Genomic DNA, 17,426 nt, shown 5'->3' with positions numbered 1-17,426 from the left:
CTCCCTGTAACTCAAATCCTCCAACCCTGCAACATCCTTGTAAATCTTTTCTGAACCCTTTCAAGTTTCACAACATCTTTCCGATAGGAAGGAGATCAGAATTGCACGCAATATTCCAACAGTGGCCTAACCAATGTCCCTCCTCCCTACCTTTTATCTTAGCCTGCTGGACACACTTTCCTTATTCCTGAAGAAGGGCTCATGCCCGAAACGTCGATTCTCCTGCTCCTTGGATGCTGCCTGACCGGCTGCGCTTTTCCAGCAACACATTTGCAGCTCTGATCTCCAGCATCTGCAGTCCTCACTTTCCCCCCAATGTCCTGTACAGCCGCAACAAGTCCTCCTGTACTCAATATTCTGACCAATAAATGAAAGCATACCAAACACCTTCTTCACTATCCTATCTACCTGCGACTCCACTTTCAAGGAGCTATGCACCTGCACTCCAAGGTCTCTTTGTTCAACAACACTCCCTAGGACCATACATTAAGTGTATAAGTCCTGCTAAGATTCGCATTTATCTGAATTAAACTCCATCTGCCACTTCTCAGTCCATTGGCCCATCTGGTCCAGATGTTGTAATCTGAGGTAACCCTCTTCACTGTCCACTATATCTCCAATTTTGGTGTCATCTGCAAACTTACTAACTGTACCTCTTATGCTCGCATCCAAATCATTTATGTAAATGACAAAAAGTAGAGGGCTCAGCATAGATTTTTGTGGCACTCCACTGGTCACAGGCCTCCAGTCTGAAAAACTACCTCCACCACCACCCTCTGTCTTCAACCTTTGAGCCAGTTCTGTATTCAAATGGCTAGTTCTCTCTGTATTCCATGAGATCTAACCTTGCTAATCAGTCTCCATGGGGAACCTTGTCAAAAGCCTTACTGAAGTCCATATAGATCACATCTACCGCTCTGCCCTCATTAATCCTCTTTGTCACTTGTTCACAGTATTCCAGATGTGGTCTCTTATACGATTTCACTAAGACTTCCCAAGACTTCTACTCCAAACCCTTGAAAAAAGGGTCAGCATTCCATTAGCCTTCCTGATTACCTGCTGCAACTGTGTGCTGGGTTTCTGTGTTTCATGCTCCCAATCCCTTTTTGTGGCAGCTTTCTGCAGTCTTTCTCCCTTTAAATAACTTTGTTTCTGTTGTCCTCCCTTCCAAAGTGAACTACTTTGCATTTTCTTACATTGTAGTCCATTTGTCAACTTTTTGCTCACTAATTCAATCTATCAATATTCCTCCATAAATCATCTGCATCCCTCTCACAACTTGCCTTCCCACCTTCTTTTGTGTTGATTGCAAATCTGACGACAGCATATTCACTTCCTTCCTCTTAGTCATTAATATAAATTGTAAACAGTTGCAGTTCCAGCACTGATCCCTGTAAAACCATGTTGGTCACGACTTCCCAACCTGGAAAAGTACCTCTTATCCCCACTCTCTGTTTCCAACCCAGAAGCCAATTCGCTATCCATGCCAATATACTACCACCAACACTGTGGGCTCTTCTCTTACGTTCATTTGTCGGTACTTATCAAACACTTTCTGGAACTCCAAACATATCTATCCACTCCAGCTGAGACATCCTTGAAAAACTCTAATTAGTCATACATGATTTCCTTTTCATGAACTCGTGCTGACTCTGCTTGGTTAGATTATGCTTTTCCAAATTTATGCTATTACTTCCTTAATAATTGATTCCAATACTTTTCCAACAATAAATGTTAGGCTAATCAGTTAGAGTTATCCGCTTTTTGCCTTCCTCACTTTTTGAATAGTAGTGTCACATTAGCAGTTTTCCAATCCTCTGATACTTTTCCAGAATCAAACAGCTTTTGGAAAATTTCAGCTGATGCATCCACCATCTCTGTAGCTACTTCTTTTGGGATCCTAGGATGCAAGTCATCAGGGCCAGGGAACTCTGCCTTTAGCCCCATTAGTTTATCTAATACAACTCTTTTTAATGATGCTAATGGCACTTAATTCCTCCCCCATATTTTTAGTATCATAAAGACTGATGCAAAATATCTGTTTAACTCCTCTGCCATTTCCTTGTGCTCCAAAACTGTCTCCATAGATTAATTTTCTAAGATGCCTACATTTACTTTGATGTCTCTCTTCCTTTTTATATATTTAAGGAAGATTTTATTATCAGCTTTAGTATTACTCACTAGATTGCTCTTGTCGTTTATTTTCTCTGTCTTTATTATCTATTTTAGTACTCCTTGATTGGATTCTGAATTTATCCCAGTCTTCAGGGCTATCATTTGCTTTGGCCTCCTTGTATGCTTTTTATTTCAATTTAAATCTCTACTTACCTTCCTTGATTAGCCAATTGTTGGTTTGATCCCACTCCTAGAATCTTTTCTTCCTAATGGGATGTATTTTTGTTGAGAGAGTTATAAATTATCTCCTTAAAATGTCTGCCTCTGCTTGCTTACATCTCACTCCTAAATTCGCAAAACGCTTGTGTCTAGTTTCCATTCATCACGATTCTATTGTTCTTATCACCTTAACCACCCTATTATATCAAACCTTGGTCCCTTACTTGTAGCAAAACTTTTCATTTCCCACACCTGCCCTTCGCATTGCAGAGTTCCTATCATTACTCCCTCAAAGTGTGAACAGTGCAAACTTTAACACATTTAGTGGTCAACTGGTCTCTGCATCTAATCAACAAATCTAGCTTGACCATGTGTAGCACTGTGATGCTTCACTTTCTTCAGCCAAAACCACCAGGAACTACTATAGAGTAAGGACAGTTCCTTTTTGCTCGAACTAACTGCTTCCTGAAAGTCCACTTTCCGAACTTGATCCACTATCAGCTGAAGCACCAAGGAGTTCAAAATTTTTTGGAAACAAGGCTTTAGATCTCTTTGTTCTCCAGGTTAATTGCATCCCAAGCCAGCTGAAGTAGAAACTAGATTTTATTTTTGATAATAAGTTAATATACAGAATACATTATCATATTTGTCTGCCTTCTACCTACCACCCCATTACTCCCGAAGTCTCTCTTTATAATTGCACTCAGTATTTAATTAACTGTACTCTTTATCAGTATATTTTAACAATGTAATTAACATACCCACTGACACCTAGACCTTAGCTTCCCACCCACTCTCACCTTGAATTCCTGTCTTTCTTGAAGCATTCCACCCACCCACCCATCAACATTTAACTCTCTCCAAATTCATCACACTTCTTATGGTCACATCATGCATTCAGGATCCCCTTCCACCACCGTGCTATTGTTCTTGTTGCTGGCCACAGTATATGACAATCGGTATGACAATCAGAAAGGTCTGGCTCCAATGTGTGCACTAAAGCGCAAACAAGCAAAATAATAAAAATGGAGAAAACTATCAGTTCCCTGTCATAACTCAAACTGTAATCAAATTACCTCTTAATCTTCTGAACCCCCTTTTGTGCAACCGGTGCTCATAAACTTATCCTTTGGAATTCAGACATCATTCTGTAACGTCCAAACTCTTTTGGCACATTATATATACTGAACTACTTCTACCCTACTTGCAAGGTTCATATCCTCCATCCTCGATGATATTCAACTTGTCCAAATATCTACTCAACATAATTTGTCAGAGGTTAAGTTCCAGTTGCTTATTACCCGACTTGCCATTGAAGTTGGGACTGTCCTTCATTGCATCCATAGTCTGTTTCTACCCTTTCTCTCCATTTAGATCATACACACAGAAAAGAAAAAGCAGAATGCTAGCTGACTATGCTACTCCTCCAATTTCTCAAAAGCACCTGTTAACTATTTTTTAATCCAATTTCTTATCAAAGCACATATTCTGCAAATTTAAGTTTCCACTCTTGATAGCTTTGTCAATTTGTGTTGCCACTTTTAGTGATCTGAGCCAATCTGTAAGCCAAGTACAGTTTGTTCCTCTACAATATTTCGTTTTTTCCCCCGACTTCCTTGTAACTCCTTCAGAAATGAACTAAAGTCTGGTCAGCCATGATTCCATTGAATGACAGAGCATGCTCAAACGTGATGAATGCCAACTCTAACTACTAAGTCCCATGTTCCTAGATTCTTAATGAACCTCTTAATTCTGAAAAAGAAAACTCAAAAGATTTTCACAATTTTTCCACAGTTATAGAGTCACAGAGATATACAGCATAGAAACAGAACGTTCAATCCAACCTGACCATGCTGACCAGATATCCTAAATTAATCTAGTCCCATTTTCCACCACTTAGCCCATATCTATCTAAACCCTTCCTATTCACATACCATCCAGATGCCTTTTAAATGTTGCAATTGTACCATCCTCCACCACTTCTTCTGGTAGCTCATTCTATACATATACCACTCTTAGGTCTCTTTTAAAGTTTTCTTCTCTCACCCTAAAAACCTTTGCCCTCTCGGTCTGAACTCCCCGACCCTGGAGTAAAGCATTTGTCTATTTACCCTATCCATGTGCCTCATGATTTTATAAACCTCTATAACGTTAGTCACCCCTCAGCCTCCAACGATCCCAGGAAAATAGCCTAGCCCTCAACCTCTCCCTATAGCTCAAATCCTCCAACCCCGGCAACATGCTTGTAAATCTTTTCTAAACCCTTTCAAATTTCACAACATCCTTCTGATAGGAGGGAGACCAGAATTGCACACAATATTCCAAAAGTGGCCTTAACAACATCCTGTACAACCGCAACATGACCTCCCAACTCCTATACTTAATGCTCTGACCAATAAAGGAAAGCATACCAAATGCCTTCTTCACTATCCTAGCTACCTGCAACTTCACTTCCAAGGAACTATGAACCTACATTCTGAATGACACCAGTATTCCTTTATAGTTAACATTAGTTTCTCATTTTTTATTCTATTCCTTCAGAGTTTAAGTTAACTTGAAACAAATTGAAAACAGACAATTCTAACACAGCAGAGTCATAGCACTCACCTTTGCTACATTCAAAATCCGATCCATTGTTGGTGTCCTAGATTGCCCTGCCTGTGTCGAATTGTTACCGTCAAGTCGTGCCATATCGAATGGGAGTAAACAGGTCATGGATAACCATAATAGAAGTATGTAACGAGTCTCCCAGGTCTGAAATATACAAAACAATCTATCACTACACACCATTAAAATGCATTAAAATGCACACAGGTCTTGGAACACAGGCACTATCTAGGACTCCACCATGTGCAACACTAAGAACTGCCTAGGATTCAACCATTTGAATTCAGGACTAAAAGTCTGTTCATAATGAAAAACCTGAGTATCATTCTTTGCTAGGTAAGAGGAAGCCAGGATCTGTGCTCAGTTATTTCTACACAATGAGGTTGCAGGCACTACATAATTGATTGCAATCCTGAATTGAGATACAAACATTTGTTTTGTCTTAAAGTTTCTCCCAAAAATAAAATCAAAAATAAACTGATTAAAAGAAAATACCTGTTAACATGCTTATTTTCAAATGTTTTTACCCTGACTGAAACAAATGGCTGAGGAATTACAAACAAATGAGAGAATAAAATATTACCATAACTAGAACTTCTTTCAGAAGTTTTTTTTGTAAACAGCAAAAGAGATAGTATTAAGCAACAAGTATAATTTTTTGTCAGGATGGAAAAACGATTATTTAAACCAATGCTACAACGGACTTGAATTTGCTATTACTATTAACCAATAAGGAAAAGAAGGTGAATTATTGGAATCTATTCAAAGAAAAGATGCCTGATAACTACGAAGCACTGGCCTTTGTGTAATCTATAAGTTGAACCTTCTTATCAAATAGAATTCAGACAGAGGAAATAAAGACTTGATCATCCTCTGCAAGATAAACATACTTAAAAAGAGCCAAGTACTAATTTTGACAACTTATAATGGTCAAAATTTCATGCTTTCCATGTATACAGGAATGGAGGTGTTAATTTATTAAATTACAACAACAGCACTAATAGTCCATATTAACAAAATTGAAAACCTTTGAAAACAACAGAATTCAGTTTGTTTCATGCTTTCCAACAATTATTATTTAAACCACAATCTGTGTCAAAACATAATGGATTTTCAAACTTAATTTCTCTTGCCATGACAAACATATGACAAGCATATATTTCTCAAGATAAGCTCAAATTTAGCACAAATAACTCAATAGCACGTAAAGAAAAACAGAGTATCAAATTGTGGAATTAAAATACAGGGCATACGAGTCGGGAGGAGAATTCATACAAAGTTCATGTATTTATGTCTACAATTTCATTGGTAATAATCCAAATCTACTCTCTTCTCAAAAAACCTACCATGTCACCCTTCAAAAACATCTTTCCTAGAAGTCCATGTTTAAAGCTGGGATACTTGACATCCAACACGCCAAACCACCTTCTACTGTTAGGACTGCAACTGCTGGAGAGTTCCTGTTACCATAATTCTCATTAGCTCTAGCAATGCTGAAGTCAATGATGCTACACTTGGATCAATGCAGCCTTGATAACAAAGGCATTCATTCTACTTCACACTTCGAACTCAGCTCTTTTGTTCATGCTTGAACCAAGACTTTCAGCAGGTCAAAAGCTGACTGAGCATCAGTAAGCAGATTACTGCTAAGTAAATGCTGCTTAATAATATTGCTGATGACTCCTTCCATCACTTCACTGATGATCAAGAATAGACTAACAGGGCAGTAATTGGCCAGGTTGGAATTGTCCAGTTTTATTTTAATAGGAAAACACATTGTCAGGTGTTTTGTTAATGTCTTGTGATCTTCCTCAATGCATCTATTTTGATATAATCTGGCAAATTATGTTCAACAATTCCAAAGCTATGTTGCTGATAACTTAGCACATTTAGGAGTTCGGAAAGCACAGGCACATGTTTAAGGAACAAATAGTCACATGCCTTAAGAGCTGGAAAATGATGACTAGATTTTCTATCAACAACAGGTTGAATTGAAAAGCACTTGACAAAAATGGCAGTGGTTAGCAAAACAAAAGCTGATGAACCCACCAAGAGCAATTTAGCACAGGTGCATTGGTCATTGTCAAATATATTCACAGGACAAAATAATCAGATGGGATGAACAGCAACACATGGATTTCAGAAAAAGCAAATAAATTATTTTTCTCAATTTTTATATGAAACTAAGGGGTTGCAACCATGTATAAGTTTCCTTGTACAAGGAAAATACATCAAACATGAGAGAGAAAGAAACCTGAAGAAAGGCAATTCTATTTGTCTGGAAAATTTGCACCAAATATAACAAGTCTACACATGGTAAAAGAAAAAAGAGCCAAAGTTTCATTACAAAAAACATAAGGATTTGGGTGTAATACAGTGGTTTCTCGATTAAGTATCGTATTGAAATAAGAAATAGAAAAGGTTTGCAAAGTACTTTGATTGCCTCCTGTCCTAAGTGTTCTCTTCAACAGTATTTTGACTCCCTTTAAGAGGAGAAAGTGAATCTGCTTAAACGTCAGAATATTTGAGTTTGTTGCTCCCTAAAGGACTTCCCCATGACTCTGGCTAGATCCAATATAATCAGCCAAAAATAACAAACGGGGCACCCACAGAGATAATGGCTTGGGATAATAGACAAAACTGTCAGCAGCCTCTGCATACATACGAACATGTTCAAACTCCAGAGCTCTACACTAATTGCATAGACTTGGCATTTTTCAAGTTTGGTGAGAGACACGCTGGCATTATAAAAGCTTCAGACTTACTGCATGTTATATAAAAATTGATCTAATTTCATTACTTCTTAATTATGTCACACATGTTGGCCATGTTTACTCTTGTTATAAATTTACATGTGTCCTGATTATGGTTCAAAGACACCAGTCCTTCTGACAAGGTGTCTGAATATCTTTCTTTTAAGGGAGTTGAAATACACTGTCCAATATCTACTCCTTTGATAGTGGAACTCATTTGGGAAGGCAAGTGCTGCCAAACAACATGATTTTGAAATGAATATTTCTTCATTAACATGAATTTTGGATGAGTAACCACTGAAAGTCAAGGCTTTGTTTGAACTTTTAAAGGTCCCTAATTCTAGTTACCTGATTGTACAATTTAATTTTGTTTAACTGACACAATTTATCTTCACATATCATTACACATTAGATTAGATTACTTACAGTGTGGAAACAGGCCCTTCGGCCCAACAAGTCCACACCGACCCGCCGAAGCGTAACCCACCCATTCCCGTCCATTTACCCCTTTACGTAACACTATGGGCAATTTGGCATGGCCAATTCACCTGATGTGCACATCTTTGGACTGTGGGAGGAAACCGGAGCACCCGGAGGAAACCCACGCAGACACGGGGAGAATGTGCAAACTCCACACAGTCAGTCGCCTGAGTCGGGAATTGAACCCGGGTCTCTGGCGGTGAGGCAGCAGTGCTAACCACTGTGCCACCGTACCGCCCATCATTATTATTATGGGGTGTCTTGCTTGGTTAACTAATTCCGCAGCATTGCATTCTGCAATCCATGCAACACGCTCTCCATCCACGTTTGTCTTTGATAGTCAGGTAGCAAAAGGCTGTTTCCAAAAGCCAGATTCCTATTTCAAAGTCTGTGATTCTCACCCTAATCCACTTAACAATTAGGCAGAGATCAAAAGGAATTTCTGCACAATGGGCAAGAGGCAATTTAATTATTCACCTGGAGAAACTAATGTATGATTTGAACATATGAACAAAAAGCATAGAGACAACCCCTCAAATCTGCTTTACCATTCAATAAGATCACTGCTGACCTGATTGTATACTTAAACATGCATTCCTATCTACCCAATAACCTTTCTTCCCCTTGCACAACAAGAATCTGCACTCCTCTGCCTTAATATATTCAAAAATTGTGTTTCCATTACCTTTTCAGGAACAGTTGAAAAAACACAATGTGCAAAAAAAACCTCAAATCTGTTTTAAATTGTCCACTAAAATTTTTAAAGTGACCTCTAGTTCCAGATTCTTCCAAAAGAGAAAATGTCCTCTTCATCACATACATTATAATCAGTTCCTCTACTCCACCATAGCCCTATTCCCAACCATTCTCCACAACACTCAACTCACTTAACCTTTTTTTAAATAATCTGTCCTCCATATTCACTCATCCCCTCCATCCCTACTCATATACTTATAATCTCCATACTCACTCTCACTGGCTTAACCCTTCTCTCCCCACTTATTCAACCCTTTCCACCACAACTATGTTCCACTCACTCAACCTGTCCATCCCATCATTCCCCACCCACTCCTCTCTTCCTGAGTTTTGTCACATTGCCAAACTTGGATCCTCATCATCATCCTATCAAAGGATTACATTAGATTTGATCCACACTGCCTGGAAGGGCAAGCCATCTACCTGAGATTTAGGAACTCAGACCCCAAGAAAAGAGAACCTAGCTGAGGATTACAGCCATTTCCATCAAGTAGTGCTCATACAGTCCTGGGATCTCAAATATGTCAAGCCAGAGTCAGCGCAAAGTGGTATTTGCTGCCCAGGATGTGGCTGAGACTATGGCCAACTGGAATCTCCTTTCCTCCTTCACAATCCTCTCACACATCTCAAGATCAGCGCTCATGCCTGATGCCGAGCGATTAGCAATGGGCTGGGTCATTCCTTTCGTATTTGAGTCTTGGTTTGGGCAAGAAAATCCATCCATCTTCCACCAACAGCAGCAGCAGCTCCCACAACAGAGGTGACACCAAGAAGAGAGCCCAGTGCAGAATGGCAGTCTGCAGGCTCATCAGTTGCTGCTGCATCTCCTGATCACCGAGATAGAGTCAAAGCTAGATCAGTATTAGCAATGGATGAAAGACAAAAGGGCTTGAGTATTAGTTCCCTGAACGAGGCAACGGTTAGAAAGCAAATTAAAAGGGCAGAATTCCATGATCCAAAGATCAGAATTCAGCCAACAGCAGAACTGCTTATCCCTAACATTTTTTCAACTCCGAAGAATACAGGCTGCATTTAGAGCAATTATTTATGCAAGTCCTTGCTGTGAAAAATCAGTCTAAAGATGAATAACTCGTGACTCTCTACTTACATCACAGTCTTTTGGGTCTTGCTGACTGAGTAAATTCAACACTGGTTGCAGATCTACCACTTCATGAGGGAACAATCTCAGGAAATATTTATAGCCACGCACCTACGATGGGAAAAAAAAATTCCGTAATACAGTTGCAGATCAATTATCTGTGCAATAACAGATTCTCTCAACAAATATTTAAGTTAACACTAAAAACACAGTACCTTTGAGATGAGATAAAGGAATTTGAACGCAAGATGTACGAGAGATGAAGGAGAATGTTCATTGCGCACTATATCCAGCAGTATATTCAGCATCCATTCTAGCAGCAATGTTAAAAAATAAAATTGTCAGGTGAGATCCATCACAAAGGCATCACAATTATTATCTTAAAACAGGCTCTCGCTAAAGCCAAACTTTCCCAAGGCGTAAAGCAAGACCCAGGACAAGAGAATTTAATTTTCATCCATTGACTTCTGGACAGAATTCTAAGCAACTCTGCTATAAAGACAAATAGCAACATTACAACCATAATGCTTGCGTTCAAGCAGCCTCAAGGGACATTCAGAATGCCACCTTTTGATTCTGCACCCAATCATTTCAAACCAGTGGTCATTTTCCAAACATATTCACATCAGCAAATCTAGCATTACCCATTTCTTTAATGCATGCAATCTATTATGAGAACATCTAAATGTGGTTTTCTTCAAATCTAAAGTGCAGCCTTAAGATAGTTAGATAAAAGTGAGCATTAGTGGATAGAAATGTAACATCAGTTTGAAGGAGAGAAGAAACAAATCAAATTAAGTCATATTCTCTCCAGATCAACAAAAATAAGTTGAGGTTGATTGAAGTTAACCCTGCAGGCACCATTAACGAAGCTATGCAGTTTTCATATCTTGTGTCAATCTGGTTGTTCCTACGATCTTATATTGTAAGTCACCAACAAGGCTTTCTACTAACTCAAAATCTAACCTTAAGGCTTGTTTTCAACCAGCAAACCTTTATACAACAAAAAATCCTCCACCAGAGGGAGCATAGAAAACATAACACAAGATAAATGAAACAATGATTAGAACAAATAGAAGAGTTTAAACGGAAAGAAAAGATAACTAGCGATGTGCAAAGTTCAGGAAGAGAAAAAAACAAAAGTAGTAACAAAAAAGTAAATGCAATGTAGTTTTTTTTTATTTTACTGCAAAATTGTGTTTTAATTTAGATACTTGAGATACATATAATAATGTAGCATTCCCTGAGTATTTTTTATTCAGATTAATAACTACTTGAGTGTCATAATGTATGAATTGAAAAGAACCATTTGGTCTCAGGAAACATTCTCCTGAAATTGCCAACAACTAAGGGTTAAGTAATCAAATTTAAAAGACCTGACTATGAAGAGATTTAGCAATATTAGAGTAGAAAATGTATTTTAGTTCAGGAACTGGATATGTCAAAATATATTTTTAGTCAATCTGTAGCTCTACATATTTATTACTCCCATCTACTGTATACGATGGCTCATGAGCTGCAACATCAAATTGTTGTGAGCAAATCGAGCTCAGGGAAAACATTGATCCACCAGTTCCTAGTGGTCAATCGCAATGTAAAACCAATAACAATTAAGGAGACTTTGTGGTTCACATCATCCTTATCAGCTAAACAGCCAAAGCTAATGTACAAAGTCTTTACTGTTTTTACATAAATTAACTCAATGCTGAAGGCATTCCAAACATACGAAAATTATGTCCTTGTTTAATGTTTTTTCAACAAGTATTCAGTTTTTAAACTCTCTTTCCTTTCTTACAGTGACGTAAAGGATCATGAATCAACTTGTCAAAAAAATAGAAATTTGAACTATAATCCGAACAAGAGGTAGGAAAATGCTTGATAGAACTAAAAAACTACAGGAGTACAATAATACATTAAATTGACTGTGTATAACAAAAGGTGTTTGAGTGAACTACCTTAATTTAACAGCTAAATATATTGGTACAGACTGTGTTCATGAAATGCCAATGCAACCGTCAGTGTTTGTGATCACTGCTCATTTGAAACAGTGATGGGTTGTTTACCCTGCTTGATGATATCATTGTTGCTGGAAGCCTGGAGATCCCTTTCACTTGTTGCCAGAAACAAATTGATATCAGGACAAGGGAAATCCTTAGCTGTGGACTGCCTTCTTCAAGGTCAACAGCAAGCACCACAAAAAACCAGTCCATGGAAATGGAGAACTAGCAGTAGGCAACAGCAGGAAGGGTATGTTTTGACTAAGATTTTTAGGATCAACAAAATAAAGCAACAAAACCAGAAATGTAAATCTGATGTGAGGAAGGCAGTCATATTTTAGCATGCCTGATCAGGAGATGTTTCAAGACGACAAACATGGGTTGCTGGATAGGTAGGTTGCAGCCACAAAACAACTACATTTACATTCACATTCGTTTTCATAATCTTATCAAAAAAAGCTTAACAGTTTACACGAATTTAACTGCATGAACAAGTAATTAATGCTAACAAAATGTAATCAAAAATTCCACTTATAAAAAAGAATCAATGTCTCATCATGATTTCTGTCATTTGCAATATGTGCATCTCAACTGCTCATATAAGTACTGAGACAAAAAAAACCGTAGGTGCTGGAATCCGAAATAGACAAGCAGGAGGCTGTAAGAACACAGCAAGCCAGGCAGCATCAGGAGGTGGAGAAGTTCACATTTCAGGCATAGCCCTTATTCAGAAACAGAGGCAGGGGTAGGGGAGAGCTGCAGATAAAGGTGGGGGAAAGGGAAGGGTTATGAGTGGAGGGGGGGCAGAGTATGAGGTAGTGATAGGTTAATACAGGTGGATGTACAACCTGGTTAATCAATGGAAGGAATGAATCCAGTTGGTAGCTGGAAGGAAGGGTTGATCGGAGGGACGGAAGGGAGGAGATGGGGCTGGGAAGGTTGCTTGAAATTGGAGTCCTCCTGTAGGCTGCCCAAGCGGAAGATGAGGTGTTGTTCCTCCAATCTGTGGTCTGATTTACTGTACTGTGGCAAAGGAGGAGACCATGGATGGACATGTCGGAGAGGGAGTGGAAAGGGGAATTGAAATGGGCGGTGACCGTGAAGTCAGGCTGGCCCTTCCCTCTCTTTATCTACAACTCCCCCCATCCCCACCTCCATTCCTGAAGAAGGGTTATACCTGAAACGTCAACTTCTCCACCTCCTGATGATGCCTGTTCTTCCAGCCTCCTGCTCGTCTACATAAAAGTACTGAATCATGCTACAGGCTATGACAAACTGAAATAACTCCACAGAGGTCCATCACCAAGCCACCCTTTATTCACACACGGAGAATCCTTAACACTGATCCAGTTCTCAGGGTGATCAGAACCTCTGACACTCCTGTTTGTATGTCAGCCAGCGCTCCCTGTCTGGACTAGATTAACAGCTCGAATCAGGAAACTCATAGTCTATTAGGTCCACTTGGCTGACCTCATTACAATCATGACATCCCTCCCCGTGAGTCTGAGGACATAGGATAGTTCTTTATTTTTGTAGCTCCTCCTGGAGTGTTTTAGCACCGGGTCAGGTTCGTCCAACACTGCTTCTGATATGGGTGGCACGTAACTCGTCTCTTATGAGCAGAGGGTCTTGGAAGAAATTCATTCCCTCTTCAGGTGGCAACATGCACTGTGTCAGGGTGGCACTGTGGCTCAGTGATAAGCATTGAATCATCAATGCCAGGGACACAAGTTCAATTTCAGCTTCAGGCGACTGTCTGTGTGGAGTTTGCACATTGTACCCAGTGTACCCAGTGTACCCAGTGTCTGTGTCAGTTTCCTCCGTGTACTCTGGTTTCCTCCCACAGTCTAAAGATATGAAGGTTAGGTGAAACGAACATGTTGCCCATAGTATCATGGGATGTGCAGGCGAGATGGATTAGCCATGGGAAATGCAGGATTACAGGAATCAAGAAGGGGGTTGGGATGCTCTTTAGAAGGTCAGTGTGGACCTGATCGGCCAAACAGCCTGTTCCCACACTGTAGGGATTCTACGATTCTGTGTCCATATTGCAGATTATGAGGAATCTTCAATGCTTGACAGAGAGGGAGAACCCACAGGTTTCAGAACAGTCGGAAAGGCAGTCAAGGAGCCAGACACATTTTGATCCCGCAACGTTTGCAGGTTTTCAGCTTTCACATAGTCCACGTGCTTGTTTAAGAACACCGCACCTATCCAAACTTTATACATCACTGGACCTGACCTCACGTTGACCATGCCTCTTATCCATGCAGGACCATTCCAGCTATTCCAACACCAAATTTTGTCCCCTGAAGTAAATTGTTTCTCTCACTTGGAGAGTCTAATGTCAGACATTGACATTGTTAATGCTGTTTCACCTTACGCACCCCCCTCCCAGGTCCGAGAGGATCAGATTTATTCTTCTCCATTAGGAAACTATGCTGGAGATATCTCTCCAGTTGCATGTGGGTTCATCAAATAGAAACTGGAATATTTTGGTATTTCATGTAGCTGTAGGTTGTTTCTTTTTGCTTGCCTCAAAGTTTGGACTGCTCCTTCTGCCAGACCACGGGATGATGGATGGTATGGAGCTATTCTTACATGACAAATACCGTTTGAATTTAGGAAATACTCAAATTCTCTGCTGGTAAACAATGGTCCGTTATCTGTGACCAACACTTCCAGGAGTCTATGTATTGCAAAAGATCCGCACACCTTTCCTATTGTGCCTGGATTTGATGAATGAACTATATGCATGCCCAGCCATTTTGAGTGGGTGCCCACAATGGCTAAGAACATTGAACCCATGAAAGGACCTGCATAATCAATATGTAACTCAGTCCAGATAGTCCCAGAAATGCTGGTGGTACGTTTTGTCCTTGCTGGCACTCTGGTCACTGACCCAGTCATGAAGCTATGTCTGTATCCAATCCTGGCTACCAGATGTAATTTCTTGCCAACATCTTCATTTTGGAAACCCCTTGATGACTCTGGTAGAGTTCACCCAGAATCCGGCAGTGACCTTTGCTCGAGACAATAACTCTTGCTCCCCATAACGATATGTCGTCCTCTACTGTGATTTGGTCTCTCCGAGTCCAAAAGTGTTTCAATTCTGGTAGGACAACCCTTTCAGTTCTGCCATCAGCACCAGATGCTTCAATTTTGCCAGGACCGGATCTTTCTGCATCCAAGGTCTGATATTGTCAACTGTGACTGGAAGTGTGTCCAGAGAATTTAAAAATATTATTGACTCGTCCAGTGACAGTACCACCGGTTGTGTATCTGCCAGCGGGAGGCAGCTTAAAGGCATTCGCATTTCCTACTTTGCCTCCGGATGGTGTTCCAACTTGTAATTATACGCATTTAGTATTACAGCCCACTGCTGAATTCGGCCTGAAGCTATGGATGGCACTGCCTTGTCCTCTCTAAGACCTACCAGGGGTTTGTGGTCTGTTACTATTATAAATTAGTAAAGGTATTGGTGGAACTCTCTGACTCCAAATATGACCACTAAACCTTGCTTCACTATCTCGGTGTATTTCCACTCAGCATTAGCCAAAGCCCTAGATGCATACACTATCAGGCATTCTTCTCCATTGGCCACCTATGAGCTATTACTATCCTGATGCCGCATGGGGATACGAGATCTCACTTGGGGTCGTCGTGTGCCAACATCTTGAAAGGTGATAGCTGTTTATTCACTTCCCTGAAGGTTATGGCTTTGCTATGCAACCATTTCCAAGGTTGACATTTTTTTAAGGAGTTGGTGCAAAAGGTGCTAGGATGGCAGCCAGGTTATGTATGACCTTTCCATAATAGTTCACCAGCCTAAGGAAAGACATAAGCTCTAGTACTGCCGTGGGAGCTGGGACATCTTTGATTGCCCTCAAATTATCTTCCAATGGGTGTGTAACCCAGTCTTGTCGACTCTGTAGCCAAAGTAGGTCAATTGGGATGCCTGAAATACACATTTTGCCCTAAGGCATACACCCACCTGGGAGAAATGTCTAAGGACTGTGTCCAAGTTTTCTAAGTCCGTCATCTAGATAAGTGGCAACCTGCGGTTTACTTGTAAAATGTTTTCCATCAGCCACTTAAAACATCCACAGGCTAACAATACCTAAATGGCAGTCTCGTATATTGGTACAAACTCTCATAGGTACTAACAGTAGCATTCATCTGGGAATCCTCATCCAACTGCAATTGCAAGTACTCTTGGCTAATGCACAGCTTCGTGAAGGACAGCTCCCTCCACCAGCTTTGCACATAAATCCTCAAGGCAAGGGAGTGGGTATTTATCCAGCTGCGAAGTGGATTTTGTTCAAAATCCCCACAAAGGCAAACTGACCCACTGGACTTCACAATCGTTATGAGCGGTGCTTCCCATTCTGCAAAACAGACTGGTCTGATGATTACTCGCTTCCCATGCTTCTGATTTCTGCCTCTACTTTTGCCCCTAAGGCTAATAGCACTGGACAAGCCTTGCAGAATCGTTGAATTTCTTCCTGGTCAACGTGCAAGGTGTTTTATAGATCCGAGACCTTCCTGAAAATATTTAGTTAGGATTTTACTCAGGCAGCCATTTTCTATTTGAAAAATATTGAGTCAATCAAGGTGAATCACTCTCATCCAATTTTGGCCCATCAAGCTTGGGCTCAGCCTTTTCGGACAGTCAGTCATAACTGAACAAGCTGCTTCTCATAAGAGACCAGAATGGAAGTTGTACCTTAATCTGTAAAGGTTCCCCTGGTTTAGGTTCTCAATCTAGCTGAGGACTTGGACAAACTCAAGGGTTGGAGTTCAGAGCAAATTTTGTTAAAGACTGGTTCTGCGATCACTGAAATGGCCACATTAGTATTGACATCAAATAAAGCCAGGTGACCAATTAACAAGATGTTTATTTTGATTGGTTCTGATTTGGAAATTGTGAAGCAATTTAATGGTTCAAAACCATGTATAAGTGGACTTTACAGGGTGTGCACTCTCCTGGATACTGGCTGATGAATTCAATTTCGGTCAAGTAGGACTCTTTTGCTGTCTTGAGTCCACATACCAACAGCAACTATAATGGCTTGACAGCCCCGATCCTGAAGAAAATTTTAACTGTTTGACCGAGGCTTGGCTTTGTTTTGGGGTTTTGATGTGTGCTGACTGAGAATCACTCTGGTCAGGATATGTCCTGAGTGAGGCTATGCAATTGCCTTCACTCAAGGTGATGGACCTCTCGCTCAGTCAGCCTAGCAAGAGTACCCACTTCCATCAGAATACCCTGCAACTTTTCATATGCTCCAATTGCCACATTTTCCAATGATGAAGCCAATCGTAGTGCCAGCTTGAAGACCAGTTGGGCTTCAGCTAGTAGGCACCTTTGCATAATTACATCCTTAATCCCACATACCA

At 40.2% G+C, this 17,426-nt stretch overlaps 1 protein-coding gene across 1 annotated transcript in view; it reads right to left on the bottom strand.

Moving 5' to 3' along the window:
• tbcd (tubulin folding cofactor D) overlaps positions 1 to 17,426 on the bottom strand; it is a 277,831-nt gene that overhangs the window by 237,240 nt on the left and 23,165 nt on the right. Inside the window, exons 3-5 of the mRNA XM_043714487.1 lie at positions 10,245 to 10,342; positions 10,039 to 10,140; positions 4,942 to 5,088 (exon numbers count right to left, since the gene is read on the bottom strand). Of these exons, the coding sequence (XP_043570422.1) occupies positions 4,942 to 5,088; positions 10,039 to 10,140; positions 10,245 to 10,342 (347 nt within the window). The remainder of the gene's footprint in view (positions 1 to 4,941; positions 5,089 to 10,038; positions 10,141 to 10,244; positions 10,343 to 17,426) is intronic.

This window comes from Chiloscyllium plagiosum, chromosome 24 (genome assembly GCF_004010195.1).
Source record: "Chiloscyllium plagiosum isolate BGI_BamShark_2017 chromosome 24, ASM401019v2, whole genome shotgun sequence".
NCBI classification, from domain to species: Eukaryota; Metazoa; Chordata; class Chondrichthyes; order Orectolobiformes; family Hemiscylliidae; genus Chiloscyllium; species Chiloscyllium plagiosum.
The sequence above is the reverse complement of the archived record's forward strand: the minus strand, read 5'-3'. Positions and strand labels throughout refer to the sequence as shown.